This window comes from Erythrolamprus reginae, chromosome 2 (assembly GCF_031021105.1).
Source record: "Erythrolamprus reginae isolate rEryReg1 chromosome 2, rEryReg1.hap1, whole genome shotgun sequence".
Taxonomy (NCBI): domain Eukaryota; kingdom Metazoa; phylum Chordata; class Lepidosauria; order Squamata; family Dipsadidae; genus Erythrolamprus; species Erythrolamprus reginae.
In genome coordinates, this window is record NC_091951.1 from 146,139,305 (window position 1) to 146,156,145 (window position 16,841).

At 39.6% G+C, this 16,841-nt stretch overlaps 1 protein-coding gene across 1 annotated transcript; it reads left to right on the forward strand.

The window, feature by feature from the left end:
• Positions 1–4,460: 4,460 nt before the first annotated feature.
• GSG1L2 (GSG1 like 2) lies at positions 4,461–15,895 on the forward strand. Its single transcript, XM_070735934.1, has 5 exons — positions 4,461–4,755; positions 11,052–11,099; positions 12,984–13,136; positions 13,894–14,005; positions 15,604–15,895. Exons 1-5 carry the CDS (start codon positions 4,461–4,463, stop codon positions 15,893–15,895), a joined length of 900 nt encoding a protein of 299 aa, XP_070592035.1.
• Positions 15,896–16,841: the final 946 nt, after the last annotated feature.

Below are 16,841 nucleotides of genomic sequence, written 5' to 3' on the forward strand. Positions count from 1 at the left end.
CCTCCTTGAAAACACTTTGCTTCTCATCCAAGAAATACCTTCAGTTCTCACATATAAGGAAAGTCAGAACTGAAGCAGCTTTCTGGGTGGGATATGAAATGTTTTCAAGGGAAAACAAAGAAAGTCTAATTGTCTTTTGAAAATACACCTTTAGAAGAACCCTGTCCTGGACGATTGACAATCTCCAGAGACACTTTGCATGGAGCTGCCTTTAACAACCATTTGAAAAGTGCAGTTGGTTCAAACTGAAGCAGCCTTCTTATTGACTGGCACTAACTGCTCTGTAATTGGTTTGACCTGCATTGATTGCCAATAGACTGTGAGATGCTATTCAAACACTTAGTTCTCACTTGTAAAATCCTATCTGGCTTCGTATCTAGATGTTTCTATAGAACAGAACAGAATAGAATAGAATAGAATTCCTCTAGAAATGAGGCAGTCCTCCCCCAGCGTTGACTTTCTGGAAACTTTGAAAGGCTGAACATTTTCCAGAGAACTTCATTAAATGATTGCAGCTGTTACTTCTTGGATATCTATTGTTTATTGTTGCATATATAATCATTGCTTTAATCGTTAATTTCATGTTTTGTTTTAAGGTTTTGTTTTTCCTGCATATTTTTAGTGCATTTTAGTAGGCTGCAAGCCAGCATGAGTCAGACGTTTGGGTGGCATACATGTTTGATAAATAAATCCAGGAGAGTTGGAGGGAGTGTAGGGACTTGTGTCATTCATTTGCCCTCTAGTAAATTAGTTAGTTGTGATTAGCAATGACCCTTTGACAATAGGGAATCCTTCTTCCAGAGTAGTCATTTTATGAGAAGGCACACAATCAAAATCTCGGTGTGCTTCTCAGACCCCAGAAATTGCCTACCTCCAGTTTACATAATCTAAACTTTTGCATATGACTACACAGGAGAGTATTCCATTGATTTCTTTGGGGAGATAGCATGTACTTCCCCAGCGTCTCTAAAATAAATTAACTGATGCATCTGCTTGCACAATGTAGATATGTAAATAAACTGTGTATGTCTGGAACAAAGTCAAAACTTGATCCCAAATCCCTCTGCAAGTTTGAGATGTATATTTCAGGAGCAGAGGGGTCTGATTTAGTGTCTCTCAAGAAATTGTCTGCACATCGGTTGACCTGCCAGAATGTGGTGATTGGAAAGTCCTCCAGAGCTTTTAGAATCAGGTATGTCCTCTTCCTTCTGTGGTTATCTCCCCAGACTCCACTTAAGTTAGCAATCAGTAGTATTAGCAAAAATAAAAATAATTGCCTGGCTTGGTTTGTCCAGCTGAGATCCCTCTTTGGGTGACGGTTGGCTTGTTCAGGATTCTTTTTGCACTCTTGACAGGAGGCAGCTGCTTGGCTTTTATGCCTGCACTTGGCAGCCCCTTAAAAAGCACATTTTTCTATCATTTGTTATGTAATAGTTGTTCTCCATAGGCCAAACAAAGGCAAACAGCACTGTAATAGATGGGGTTCATCTTTTATCCTCCCTACTGTGTATCCTCTCTTAGAATTAAACAAGGCCAGGAAAGCATACAGGTTGTAGCTTCTTGAATTTTGTCCAACCTCTTCACCCACAGTGGCTTTAAGAGGCATCTGTACTTCCTTCTAGATAGCCTCCCTACATGTGTTGAGAGTATGTCTATTCTCTCCTTATGTTGTGTCTGCATGCATTATGAAACATAGGTCTGGTTGTCAGCACTCCTCTCCAAGTCTTGTGACCGGTAGGCAAGGGCCTAGAATAGCATCATGGCTAACATTCCAATGGTTGTTCAATCTTTTCTTGAAGACCTCCAATGATGGAACACCAACAACTCCAGGAGGCATGTTATTCCATTGATTAATTGTTCTTACTGCCAGGAAATGTTTCCTTAGTTCCATATTGGATTTCTTTTTAGCAACCTTCCAGCCACTGCTTCTTGTCCTGTCTACAGGTAATTTTGAAAATATATCAACCCATCCTCTTGTTTGGGACAACACTTCAAGTACTGGAAGATAGTAATCACCTCATCCCTAATCCTTTTCTTCGTAAAGTTAGACATATCCAATACCCATAACCATTCATCATACCGTTTAGCCTGCATATTCCTTATCATTTTTGTGCTCCTTTCTGTACTCTTTCTAGGGCCTCACCATTTTTTTCTGTATCATGGTGAGCAATATACCACGTGTGGCCTCACTAGTGCATTATAGTGATATTACCGAGACCGCCTCCTGCCGCACGAATCCCAGCGACCGATTAGGTCCCACAGAGTGGGCCTTCTCCGGGTCCCGTCAACTAAACAATGTCAGTTGGCGGGCCCCAGGGGAAGAGCCTTCTCTGTGGCAGCCCCGACTCTCTGGAACCAGCTCCCCCCAGAGATTAGAACTGCCCCTACCCTCCTTGCCTTTCGTAAACTCCTTAAAACCCACCTTTGTCATCAGACATGGGGGAACTGAAATATCTCCCCTGGGCCTATACAATTTATGTATGGTATGCCTGTATGTATGTCTGTTTAATAATGGGTTTTTAAAAATATCTTAAATTGTAAATTATTAGATTTGTTATAAACTGTTTTTATTGTGTTGTGAGCCGCCCCGAGTCTATGGAGAGGGGCGGCATACAAATCTAATAAACATAAACATTACTATCACTTCCTGTAATCTTGATGCTACTTCTCTGTTGACGCAGCCTAGGATTGCATTGGCTTTTTTTTTTCTACAGCACACTGCTGGCTCATATTTAAGTGTTATATACTAGGTCAATAAGATCTCTATCATACTTATTACTAATGAGCCAGATATTGCCTATTCTATACATGTGCTTTTGTTTTTGCCCATCTAAGTGCAGGACCTTTTCTCCCCTCTGAACAGCATCTTATTGTATAGGGATCAAAGCTCAAAAGTCTGTCAAGATTTTGATTTTGGGATTACCTGCCTTACCTGTAAGGCTAGTACTGCAATGAACCTGAACCGAGGACTTTCAGCCCACAGCTCAGGTTTTTTTTGCTAAAATATAATTTATGATGTAGACACCAATTAAAGAAAAGCTTTAATTGGAAGCTCCCTTGCAGAAACTCCTTCTTGATGCTTGACCGGCAGAAGGCCAACAGACTCTTCTAGATATTTTGAGACTTGCAGCCAACATTGATAGGGGGGTGTTTTGACCCTCAATGATCCATGTGAGTGGCAAGGTATTGACTTGGGACACAATGGATGAGAAGGAAAGGTTGTTGTTATTGTTGCTGTGGTTGGTTTGTTTGTTTTTATGCACTGAGTCAGTGTTGATTCCTGGCAACTGCCTGGACTAATCCCTGCAATTTTTTAGGCAAAAGTTATTAACAGATTAACAGAGTTGGAAGGGACCTTGCAGGTCATCTAGTTCAACCCCCTGCTCCAGCAGGGGACCGTGCAAGTTGTTTTTCCTTGCCTCTTTCTGTGTGATGAGAGAGTGACTAGCCCAAGATCACCCAATTGCTTTTTTGCTAAAGCAGTACTAAAATTCACAGTTTCTCAGGTACCAGTTTGGTATCTTAATGTTACACCCTCCTCCCTTTAAGATGTGTGGACTTCAACACTCAGAATGCTGGTTGGAGGATTCTGGAAGTCAAAACTTAAGTTGGCAAAGTTGAGAAATATTGCACTATAGCACACTGGCTCTCTAATATCTAATTAAGAACTCTTTTAATTCCTGTGTTTGCATGGGATTTAATTATATTCTTAGGTCTCAATGTGAACGCCACTCTGTGTTCTTTTTTTTTTTAATAAAATTTTTTACTGATTTTATAAAGTAGTTACATAAAACAAACATACAACGGTGCACGGTGCATGTGCCCATCACCTAACAACAACACACACCCCATCACCCCCACCACCCATACAAGAGGATTCAAAGAATTTAATTTGTTTATCTATTGTTCCTTGGCTCTATCTGTGTTCTGATTTCATTATATTATTCCATTCCATTTCATTTCTAGCTTGGAGCAGAGCTTTGATACCATGATACTATAACTTTTAGCATTTCCTGGGCCATGACTTGTGCTGAGAGAGCAAAATGCTAAGGCAGAGCCTATCTGCCAGTTACTTGTCCTGTCTGATCTGTACACTTTTCCTGAGGTGTGCATGACGGAGTGGGGGGGGGTCTGGAACTACTCCTATGTGCTTAGAAGAGTGATTGCCAGGTTCTGAACTTCTTAAGCTGATCTCCGTCAGCAGTGACAGGAGCTTTGGAACAGAGCTTTCAGCTTTCAGGTCTCAGCTGTGATAAACTAGGCTCAGATCCCTTAGTCCCTGGAGCCTGTGTTGGCATCTCTGCCTCTCTCAAGTTCGGGATTGTTGCTCTGTTGCTGATGGGGAAAATTCAGAGAGGGGCTTTTCAGTGGATGTGCAGCCGAGAGCATCAGCGGTGGGTGTTTCCAGCATCCTTGAATGCTGCCTCCTGCTGCCTTTACAAGAAGGCAGCTCTCAGGCAATGGGGGTGGACAGGAGGCAGAGAGCCTCGGCAGCCCTCTCGCTCGGCTTCCTCTCTTTAATCTTCTCTATCACAGCCTTCAGCAGCAGCTACTGGTGTGAAGGAACCCAGAAGGTAGCCAAACCTTTCTGCAATGAACTCACAGGTGGCAGCCACTGCATTGGGATGAACAGCCCAGGTGGGAATGACAGCAGCATGGTTCAGTACATCTGGGAGACAGGAGACGACAAGTTTGTGGATCGAAAGTTTCATGCCGGTATTTGGCATTCTTGTGAAGAGATGATCAGTGGGAAAGGTGAGTGCCCTTCTGGGAAACAGTCTCTTCTTCGTCCTGATTTTCTCTGAGAAAAAAGATAGTTGTGTCAATTCTTTCACGTTTTGGCTGGGAGGCTTTGATGCAATCAAGGTTACAACTGTGTGAAAAACAACTCCCTGGAATGAAGCGTGACTCCTATTAATTCCCTAGATAATAGCTAGTATAGTTGTGTAGCTCTGTGTGCAATTTATGAAAGTAATTTGGTATTGTCTTCTTCTGGATTTATTTTTACACCCCAATATTGTTTATGATTTCTCAGTGGCCTCCCATCCAAATAATAATCCGATTTGTTGTTGCTTGATTTTTCAGGATCATCCAGTCAGATTGATGTTTCCACCTGGGAAAAGCAATGTTCAGATTTTAGCTGTTTCATTTATTTATTTTTTCAGCCTCACTCTTCCATCTGTATAATGGAAGCATTTCTTCACATATAACCTACATCGCATTTATAAACAAGCTGTTAAATGACACAGGTTGTGTTAATCTACAAAATAATTTGATTTGGCTTTGCTTGTTACAGGTTTCTCAGCCATGATTTATGTGCTAACACATGTAAATTTAACCATGATGATTTTATCAATAAATTGGGGATAAAACAAATCTGGCTTAGAGCATATCCAACCAATTTCAAAATAATCTTCAAAGACTATGAAATACTTTAAGGGACGATACAATCTATTACTCGATGGCATCTGTTGCAAAGTTATTTCCCAAAGCTGTGTTGATAGTTTGTTCATCCTTTTAGGCAATTCACAAATCAAAATTCTCTAACATGAGGTTGGAAGGGGAGAAAGGATTATAGGGATTAAAATGATTTGTCCCATATTCTCCTTATTCAATAAAAGAAGGGACACCATAGAATGCTATTTGGAGAGAAATAGGCCCATTGCCTGATTTGGCAGAAATTATACAGAGCCTTAAACTCCAGTCATAATAAATATTTAGACTTTAAAGGCCATAAGACACTCTATTGTTTGCAAAGAATACAGCAAAGTTAACACTGAAATGAATTGTATTTGGGTGGAAAAGAAGTAATTAAATCTCATAGTTATCTCTTTCACCCAGTTTATAAAATAATAGAAAAGTGTCTAAAAGAGTAATCTTTGATGAGGTAGGTAGCTATATAAAACTATTTAATTAATAAATAAATGAAGAGTGATGCTAAAAAAAATAAATTTGGAGAGAAGTTGAAATTGTTTCACTTTGTTTCCAATTTTAGAACACATACAAACCCACATATAGACACTTTTATTCAGAACAATAATTGGTGTTAAATTTGGAGAATTTGAGGAACTTGTATTTTAAAATAGTGCATATGATTGAAAAAGATAAAACCTTGTTCCCTTATTCAGAACTTTGAGACCACCAGTAAAGATAGATTCTGGTAAAATCAAGGCAATTGCCTTTATTAGTATTGTAATAAAGTATTAGTATTATAAATAAAATATATTAGTAGGCAAGAGGGAGTTGGTGACAACATTTATCATGTTTTAATGTGTGAAGAATACAATAGCTTTTATTAGGTATTGTATATGGATTCGTCATACACCTTTATTGGGTATATGAATTCTTCAGACGCTATACATTTATCAGAACATTAGCAGAATGATTCAAAATATAACTGAGCAGAATAGGAAACCTGAGTAGGCAGCCAAGGACAGAATTAATGTTGCAGATCAAGTGTGGGATTTCCAAACCTTTATTTTTTTTTCAAATAGAAGCTGAGTGCAAGACATTAAATTGTAATGGTCACTGACAATTGCCACATAGCACCCTTTTAGTTACTTGTAATTGTTTTTCATGAGCAAGAATAAGGCAGTTTATGAGGACATGTGGGGAAATGAAGACCACACATATAGATGAAAAATAGGTTTGGAGAATTTTTCAGGATGACTCTTTTCTAAGAAAACTGCTATTAGCTCCCTCTCTTTCTATAGATATTAATGTAAGATATAGATACATGTTTCCAAAAGTGTTTGAACTGTCATTTGCTGAAATGATCTATTATTTCAACCCCCAAAAGTGTAGAATGGGAGCCACAAAGTCACCTCTTGTTTGACCATGCATGGGTGTTCAAGATTTTTTTGCCTCTTCTCAAGAACCATTTTCCACTTACAAACCCAAGACTCCGAAACTGTAATCGAAAAAGGCAGGGAGAAGCCTCCGTGGGACCTCCCTAGGAATCTCCTGGGAGGAAACAGGGCTGCAAAAGGTGGGGAGAAGCCTCTCTGGGGCCTCTCTAGGAATCTCCTGGGAGGAAACAGGACCTTCACTCTCCCTGTGGTTTCCCCAATCACATACATTATTTGCTTTTACATTGATTTCTATGGGAAAATTTGCTTCTTCTTACAAACGTTTCTACTTAAGAACCTGGTCACAGAATGAATTAAGTTCATAAGTAGAGGTACCTCTGTACTGAGATTCCTAAGGAAATTATGTTAAATTGCATTGAGCCCTCAGAATGTGCCCTTATGAACGCTGTGCCGTACTTATTTGTAGGAAGGAAGCAAAATAAATATTCCACTGTGTTTACTTTTAATGAAAAGGGGTTCTCCATTTTCAAGTCATTGAATAAAATAAATACAGTTTTGCTCCCTGAGTTCATGACCAAACTGTAGCTACTGGAGACATGACTGCCATTTTTAAGCTTGTAGCAATAAAAGTATTACAGTGCAATTCTTTACCCCAGGTTAAAACAAACAAATTCCTGAAATCTGCCTGCCTCGAATGAAAGAAAAAGGAGATATCTGTTCCGGTCAACGTGATGTGACTCTCAGCTACTTCATTTTCCAATCCTCTGTGCTTCTCACACCCACTATGAAAATGCTGACCTCTCTTGCTTAATGAATATTAATTTATTAATATTAACAAATATTAATTATATTAATATTAACAAATATTAATTATATTAATATTAATATAAGGGGCGTACATAAGTGCACCAGAGTGCCTTCCATTGCCTGTCCTAATGTTTCTCTTTTACTAGTATCATGTATATAAATATTATATCTTTGTATACCACCAGTAAGTAAGTGACAAAACTAACAAATAAATAAAAATAAATATATGGAAACCCATCTTAATCATGATGCTACATAAATCCTCCCAAAGAGAAGATTTTGAAGTTTTTGTCTCTTGAGAAACCAACTCTTGAGTCCACTCTGGGGGTCATAGATGAGGTGCTGGAAGCCAGTTGCTATTCCTGCCCTGAGAAGCTTCCTGCCAGCCCTTATTGCATTCCTGAAGATAAAAGATGCATATCTCTATTAGTGTTGCTGGTTTTACCACTTGGTCTCCGGCCCATGGATCACAAGGGCTTTCCAGGTTTGTTATCTTTTTTTAATATTAGATCTGATTTTCATCAGGAGGACGAATTGTTACACCAAACCACTCAAATCAGTTGCCTGTTTCTTCAAATTACCTGCTGTGGGCAAGCTGAACCACCCATCCACATATCTGCTCCTATTTCTTTGAGTCCGAGCTTCATCATTGTGTTGGCAATCATTGTGAAAATGCAACACATTTAACTGTTTCTATATTCTTCAAAGAAGGGCTTTATGCTTAGTGCCTACATTATTTCTGAATCTCCTTGTACCAGTGCAGAGGAATTTAGATCTAGCTTCCAATAGAGGGTGGGGTAAAACCATTACTGAGCCCTGAGAAGAAAAAAAGCATGAAATTCAAAAAAAAACCTGCCTTGATTTTTTTTTTTTGTTAGTTGCAAAATCATGTGTGACCCATCGCGACCCCATGGACAATGTTCTTCCAGGTCTTCCTGTCCTCTATCATTCCCTGGAGTCCATTTAAGCTGATGCCTACTGCTTCTTTTTAAAAAGAGAGCAACAAAGGTTATGGACCGGCTTTCAAAATTCTGTTAATATACCTAACCACAATAAAGTGGCATCATTGGAATTCCAGTAGTATCTGTTTCTTGACCTGGCCTATTTCAAAGCAAATTTCATGTCAGATTCTGCTCAAGATGAGATCTTTTTGACAGCAGGTACTGTATGTCTCTTTCATGAGACTGGATCGGCAGGATTCAAACTGGAAGGATTTATACAATGATTTACCTTAGGTTTTCTCCACACTCAATTCCATACTGAACAGTATTCCACTGAATCACTCCACAGGCAATTCAGACCAGTGCAGTGGTGAGATCATAGGTTAGCGCAAAACATTTGTGGCTATATAGTACAAGGCTCACCCACTTTGATATACCTTCAGGACCACCTTCTGCCACACGAATCCCAGCAACCAATTAGGTCCCACAGAATTGGTCTTCTCCGGGTCCCGTCGACAAAACAATGCCGTCTGTCAGGACCCAGGGGAAGAGCCTTCTCTGTGGCAGACCCGACCCTCTGGAATCAACTCCCCCTGGAGAGTAGAACTGCCCCCACCCTCCTTGCCTTTCTCAAACTCCTAAAAACCCACCTTTGTCACCAGGCATGTGGAAATTGATTCCCCTCGGCCGCTTCGTTTTATGTATGGTTTGTTTGGGTTGTATAAGTGTTTTTAATCAAGGGTTTTTAACTGTTTTGTTTTTTAATCATTGGATTTGTATTTTATATTCCTGTTGTGAGCCGCTCTGAGTCTCTGGAGAGGGGCAGCATACTAATCTAATTAATAAATAAATAAATATTCAAATTATTCCAGCTATAAGATAAAATAAGCAACGCTAGAAGAGACAATATCATCCAGTTCAGCGAAGGACAGTAAACTTAGAAACCACCTGCTGCAAAGGTAACACGTAGCTTTGTCCTTCAGAAGACTGACTGATGCTCTCTCTTCTATATCTTTATCTAAGGGGCGTACATAAGTGCACTGTTGTGCCTTTCGTCCCCTGTCCAATTGTCTTTCCTTTCTCTCACTTATCATATATATTTTCTTTCTTTCTTTCTTTCCTCTAAGTTCACTTTACCCTTATATATATTACTACATGTCTATTTTTCTTCCTATGTATTTGTGTATTGGACAAATGAATAAATAAAATAAATAAAATATCATCTAATAGTAAAGCAGCTGTAATGATCTGAGGTGATCATTACAGTCATAGAGAGAGATTTTGCAATAAAGGGCAGAGAGAGAAATTGGACCATATTCTGGGATTGAAAGAAAAAAAGGCTTCCCCTGATTATGGAGTAATCTTTTATATCAGTTACAGCATATTCAGATGTAAAATCAGAAAAGAAAGCAAATGGCTAAGAGAACTTGAAGAGGTTTAGAGGGACGGAAAAGGGTTTAGGATTGCAGTAACTTTTCTAGGGAAGGGAAGTCATTAAGAAGATTAAAATAAGAGCAAAGGAGCTATGAGATGAACTCTTCAGCACTGGAAAAGTTTCATCCATGAACTTCAAACCTAATCTGTGGAAAAAGCAAGATTAAAGTACCCACAGCTTGAGGTTGCCTAGCCTCTGAATAAACATATCCAGTGATAAAGAGACTGCCATGATCCCTCTGGTCACTGAGAGCACTTAAAGTAATATTTCCTTTTTTGTTACTATTATTTTATTAAAAATAATATTTTATTAAAAATACAAAGATTAAAAAAAAACTAATATAATCTAAAGAAATTCATTCCTGGTTTAGCAAAGTGGGGGAAGTTTCAATACATCATATGATGCCACCATGACAATGTGAGTTTGACACCCCTGTTCTAAAAAGCTAGAAAATAATATTGAAACATACCAAGGTTATTCAGACTTTATCTTCTCAGTTGTCTCTCTGAAGATGCTTCATGTTTTGATGCAGCTGTCTACATTTCCATAAATAGGAGTTACCATTGGTTATTTGGAGAGTCTGTACTAATGGGTGATAAACTGACTCCCTCAGGGGAGTTTCTAACGAGATAATGTTATCATGGCACTTGAGAACAAACATAAAAGTGCTGATGGATTATGCTACCAACAGCCCCTTTTGTAAAAGTGCAAGTAACACCAGTGACAATAGACACTCCAAAAGAAAAGCTGCCTGTCATATCTGCATTCTAGTACCATAAACAAATACCAGAATAAGACTCATGAAACCAGGTGGATGGATGCTTTCCCAAAAGATGATTTCCAGAGAGAGATTTGCGTTCCAAATAAAATAGTAGTGGAACATTTTATCTCGGTGCTTCTAGCTTCTCCACCATCTGCTTCCAACTTGCTGCTTGTGGGAAGCTCTTGTTCCTATAAATGTTAGGAAGATAAGAACCTGAGTAGGCAAATATGATACTTGTGTTTCTTTTTTTAAAAAAAATCTGTAATTTTCAAGTGCTTATTTTATGTGCCTTCTAGGTGAGAAATGCAGAAGTTTCATCAGCCTGACACCCCCAGCAGTTCAAGGTAATTATATATTGTCAGTGTTTCAAGTTCTTTCTATATATATATATCTAGTGTTCTGAATCACAGGGGAAAACAATCTTTTAATGCACACACGCACACATATCCAGATTTTATGAAACATACATTGCCTTAGACCAGTGTTTTTCAACCAGTGTGCCGAGGCACATTAGTGTGCCATGAGACATGGTCAGGTGTGCCACGAAGCTCAGCTTCTGAGACTGGAAGCTGAGCTTCCTTCTTCACATGTTCTTTTTCGCGCCTTCCTTCTATGTGGCTTCCTTCTTCGTGCCTTCTTTTTCATGCCTTCCTTCTTTGCAGCAGGTGAGTTTTGGGGCCCGGCGGGAGGGTGCTGGTAGCAGCGGCACTGGGCAGTAGCCGGGGGGCAGCAGCTGTGAGTGGGAGCTCCAGGGTGGAGGCACCGGCACCAGCAGTGCCCCACCCAGCTGGAGCTTCCCTGGAGGTATCAGCATCAAGGGACCATTGGGGCATGGCAGGAGGCCACCAGCAGCAGGAGCGGGAGGGCGCTGGCAACAGCAGCAATAGGCAATAGCCAGGGGCGGCGGCTGCAAGCAGAAGCTCCAGGGTGGAGGAACTGGAACCGGCAGTGCCCCACCCGGCTGGAGCTTCCCTATCGGCGTCAAGTGACCTTTGGGGCCCTGTGGGAGGGCACCGGAAGCAGGACTGGGAGGGCGCCAGCAGCAGCGGCACCAGGCAGTAGCCAGGGGGTGGTGGCTTTGAGTGGGAGCTCCAGGGCATAGGCACTGACAGCGGTGGCTTAACGTATTGCTGGATGCCGTACATGCTGGCGCTGTGGGGCTGGCACTGGCCCACTGACTGGGCCAAGACAGAGGTGCCAGCCCCATGTTGTCAGGGCTCCCGCTTGCAGTCAACTGCTCTGCCACAGCCCTATGGTTACTGCCCAATTGTTGCCCGCATGGTGTATGAGAGAGAGAAAGAGAGATAGAAAGAGAGAGATAGCAAGAGAGAGATAGCAAGAGAGAGAGTGAGAGAAAGCAAGAGAGAAAGTGAAAGAGAGAGAGAGAGAGAAAGAAAGAGAGAAAGAGAAAGAAAGCAAGAGAGAGAGAAAGAAAGCAAGAGAGAGAGAAAGCAAGAGAGAGAGAAAGAAAGCAAGAAAGAGAGAGAGAGAGAGAGAAAGCAAGAAAGAGAGAGAGAAAAAGAAAGCAAGAAAGAGAGAGAAAGAGAGGGAGAGAAGGAGGGAGAGATAGAAAGGGAGCAAAAAAGAGAGGAAGGAAGGAAGAGAGAAAGAAAGAGGAATGGAGAGAGAGAGAAAGAAAGAGGAAGGAAGGAAGAGAGAGAAAGAGGAAGAGAAATAGAGTGAAAGGGAGGAAGAGAGAGAGAGATAATTTTTTGTCCAAACATTTTAGCCCCCCTCCGCCCACTCAATGTGCCCCAGGATTTTGTATATGTAAAAAATGTGCCACGGCTCAAAAAAGGTTGAAAATCACTGCCTTAGACGGATGATCAGAATTTTTGTTGAATGTCAAATTTGGGCCTGGATGAGACAGTCCTTCATTCTCCATGCAGTCAGTCTATATGTCAGCTTAGAGATAAATCTTAAAGATGTTCGACCTGGTTTTCTAACTTGGAAGCACTAAAAGCAAGATTCTTCTGCAGACTGAGTCCAATCCTGATGGCAAATTGATGGCAGAATACTGATAATTACCGTCTCAAACATCTGACGAGTTCCAGATTGGGGGAAATGACTATACCCATCCATCCTTAAAATCAATTGCCAGCTCCTCTGAAAAGAAATCAAATTTGATAACGATGTACAATATATAGCTCTATTGCTGGTTAATAGAAACAAAATACTGTATGTATTTAAAATGGCCTCGGTGCACTGATTGTGTGTGTATGTTCCAGGAGTTCTATGGTTGTCCATTGCCGCAGAGATCCTCTATATTATTTTACTCCTGATGGGCATCACTCTCATGATGATTGAAATCTGTCATTCCATCAGCGTCCTGGATGGGCTGAAGCTTAATGCATTTGCTGCTATATTCACTGTTTTAGCAGGTAACAGCTTGGTATTGCTTCTGTTGAGAGTTAAAGTAAGCCAAAGAAAGAAATGAATAATAGACAGAAATAATTTTTTTTATACTAGGCATAAAAAGATCAGTTCTTAAGGATGGGAAGAGTTGTTTTGTTCTAAGAGAATTAGATGCTGATACTCAAACTCTCCACATTAAAGGGTGTTTTTGTGTGAGGAAAACTGCCACCCATTTCAACAAAGGAATGAAAGATTTCTTGGAAGTGATGGCTACAATGACAGTTTTATATTTTATTTTATTATTTTATTTTATTTTATTTTATTTATTTATTTATTTATTTATTTATTTTACTTTACTTTACTTTACTTTACTTTACTTTACTTTATTTATTTTATTTTATTTTATTTTATTTTATTTTACTTTACTTTATTTTATTTTATTTTATTTTATTTCATTTCATTTCATTTTGTCAAGCATGCATTAAATAACGGATATAGGTATAAACATGGTTATTAATACATGAAATCGATATGAATAAAGGGGGACATTAGGACTGTAGTTTATCTTCAGTTAGTACAATTCCTCACACCAAAGACATCGAGGTGGATGAATTAGTTCTGTACTTGTCATCTTCTGTTTATTTATCTTTTACCCCCACTGTACTTTAGCGGTGTTCAAATATGTCTTCCCCCTACCCTTTGGGAAATTCATTCAGTACTTAACATGCCCTAGAATCAATTCATCAAGGAGTAATTTGTTGAAACTATGATTGATTGTTACAGGCCTCCTTGGAATGGTGGCTCACATGATGTATACAACTGTATTTCAAATGACAGTAAATTTTGGTCCGGAGGACTGGAGGCCTCAGATGTGGGATTATGGCTGGTCTTACTGGTAAGTTTTGAAGCAAAACGTATCACAAAAAGTTGGGCAGGAGTCAAATCATTCTTACAATTAGTTATCTTTTTTTCATTTCGTATCTCAATGGCAAAGTATTGTAGTCATGTCTGAGAATAGAATCATAAGACCTTGCAGGCTTGCTTCTCAAGTGTATCACACAGGTGCTTTATATTGATGGTGACCTCTTAACAGCAACGGGTTGTGCACGAAATTCAAAGATGAAAAATAACTTGCCTTTCTCTGAGTATAGAGAGCTCTGTATTAAGTAATCTTTCCCCTGTCACTGAGGTTTTGCAAAATAATGATTTCTTTCTATACATATATTGACCTCAGGAATTTCATCAAGTTGCTCAAAAGAAATACAGTTGTGGAGTGTCTGAAAAGTGATGAGAAAATGAATCTTTCATCTGCATAAGCTTCCTTAGTTTAGTAGCCAAGCCAATTAGAGATCTGCTGGAAGAGATATATTTTACAAATACGTTCAGAACCTTATAAAAAGGTGTTAGCTGCTCAGTAATACCCCCCCACACACACACACACACATATTACTAGTAATAAATTTGTTTGTGCAACCATTTTAGGGTTGGGTTTGGGTTTCCCCCCTAGGATTGTCAAAAGAAAGTTGACCCTCATTTTTTAACCAGCCTAAATTGAATTTGGTGGCATTGCTACTGATTGGTGGTTGAAATATCATCAAATCATCTCATTTGATGCATCATTTTTCATTAGTTAATGATCCTGTGGTGAATTAAAAAGAAATTCTAACCAAATGACCAAAAGAAATGTCACTGATGAAGCCTAGTGGCATTTCTACTTTTTCACTGGTGCCGTGAACATGTGGAGCAGATTGGCCTCTTCCCACTACAGAATTCATGTGTGCTCATTCAGCACAAACATCAAAAGCGATGAAAATAAAGGCACAAAAGTGAAATTACAGTGAATTTAACTGCAAAACATGTCCAACAGAACGTTCTTAAAAGATGGAGAAACACTTTACAAGCTAGGTTGTTAGAAATTGAACGGGTTTAAAGACAGGCTACAAGAATGGTGGAAGGTCTTAAGCATAAAACGTATCAGGAAAGACTTAATGAACTCAATCTGTATAGTCTGGAGGACAGAAGGAAAAGGGGGGACATGATCAAAACATTTAAATATGTTAAAGGGTTAAATAAGGTTCAGGAGGGAAGTGTTTTTAATAGGAAAGTGAACACAAGAATAAGGGGACACAATCTGAAGTTAGTTGGGGAAAAGATCAAAAGCAACATGAGAAAATATTATTTTACTGAAAGAGTAATAGATCCTTGGAACAAACTTCCAGCAGACGTGGTTGGTAAATCCACAATAACTGAATTTAAACATGCCTGGGATAAACATATATCCATTGTAAGATAAAATACAGGAAATAGTATAAGGGCAGACTAGATGGACCATGAGGTCTTTTTCTGCCGTCAGTCTTCTATGTTTCTATGTTTAAATAAGTGTAAATTCTTGGACTGTATAAGAGATCTGTGGGCTGTTCAGTCTGGGGGTGGACGTGTGTATGACTGTGTCTTGTCATCTCCCCCCCCCTTTTTTTCCCCTCAAATTGACAGCTTGGCGTGGGTTTCCTTTGCCTGCTGCATGGCTTCCTCTGTGACCACCATGAACAGATACACAAAAACTATTTTGGAATTTAAATATAAACAGAAAAAACTGGAGAGAAGTCTACAAACTAAATCCAATCCTCCTGTTCCTGAAAAGGCTTGGAAGATGTACGTTGACACCCTCCAGAGAACTACCGAGGACTTCATGCATCCCTTAACCGACATTCACAATCCATCCAGTCCTATGGGATTTGCAGAGTTGAATAATATTCCTGTGGCACATTGTGAAGAATATTGTTAAGAAGGAGATTCAGGGTTTTTGATTTTATTTTGTATTATAGAAAGTACCAATGTATGTATGTTGCATTTTTCTTTTGTGTGTTAAGAACTGATTTTCTAGTAGAAAGCCGTGGTGATGACCTTACAAAGAAAACACTTTTAACAGGTCAAATTTGAGATGTTTTCTTTTGCTTTGACAGCACTAGTTAGGTAGGGAGAGAGATTGAATGCATAATCCCATGTAGGTATCCTCAGAAAAAAATTCCACTGATTCCAATGGGATTTACAATCCATTACACAACCAGGTTGCTCCAGCATGAGTATGGATCAACAACCATTTCTTGAGGATCTGCTAATATCAGATCTGTTGATGGGCTGATCAACCTGATGGGCTGGTCTATCAACCTGATGGGCTGCTCTATCCACACCAGCCCATCAAGTGAGTAACTTCTGCTTGTCTTTCCCTGCTGTGCAACAAATGTAGTGATTCCTAACTGGTGCAATAAACTTCATCTGTTGGCTTCATTTCATTGTTGGTACATGGTTTCACTTCTGTTGGCTACACAAACCTATTACAGGAACCATTCTTTTCATCTGCTCATTGTTACTGCCTTCCATGACCATTTGTGCCAAGCTACCAATTCACTTCTGAAGGGACCTCAATCAGGGAACCTGTAGGTTTTTAGTAGTGATTTTCCTTCCTTCCTTCCTTCCTTCCTTCCTTCCTTCCTTCCTTCCTCCCTCCCTCCTTTCTTTCTTTCTTTCTTTCTTCCTTCCTTCCTTCTTGGGATGCAGTGCTTAGAAGGCATTTTTGAAGACTGACACTGCCCACAGCCATCAATTCTGACTGGTTAGTAAAACAAAGACCCAGATTTTTGGGAGCAACATGCTGACATTTGTAAACCACTCAGGGAGTGTTGTAAAGCACTGGGGAGCTGTATATAAGTTTAAGTACTATTGCTTCCTTC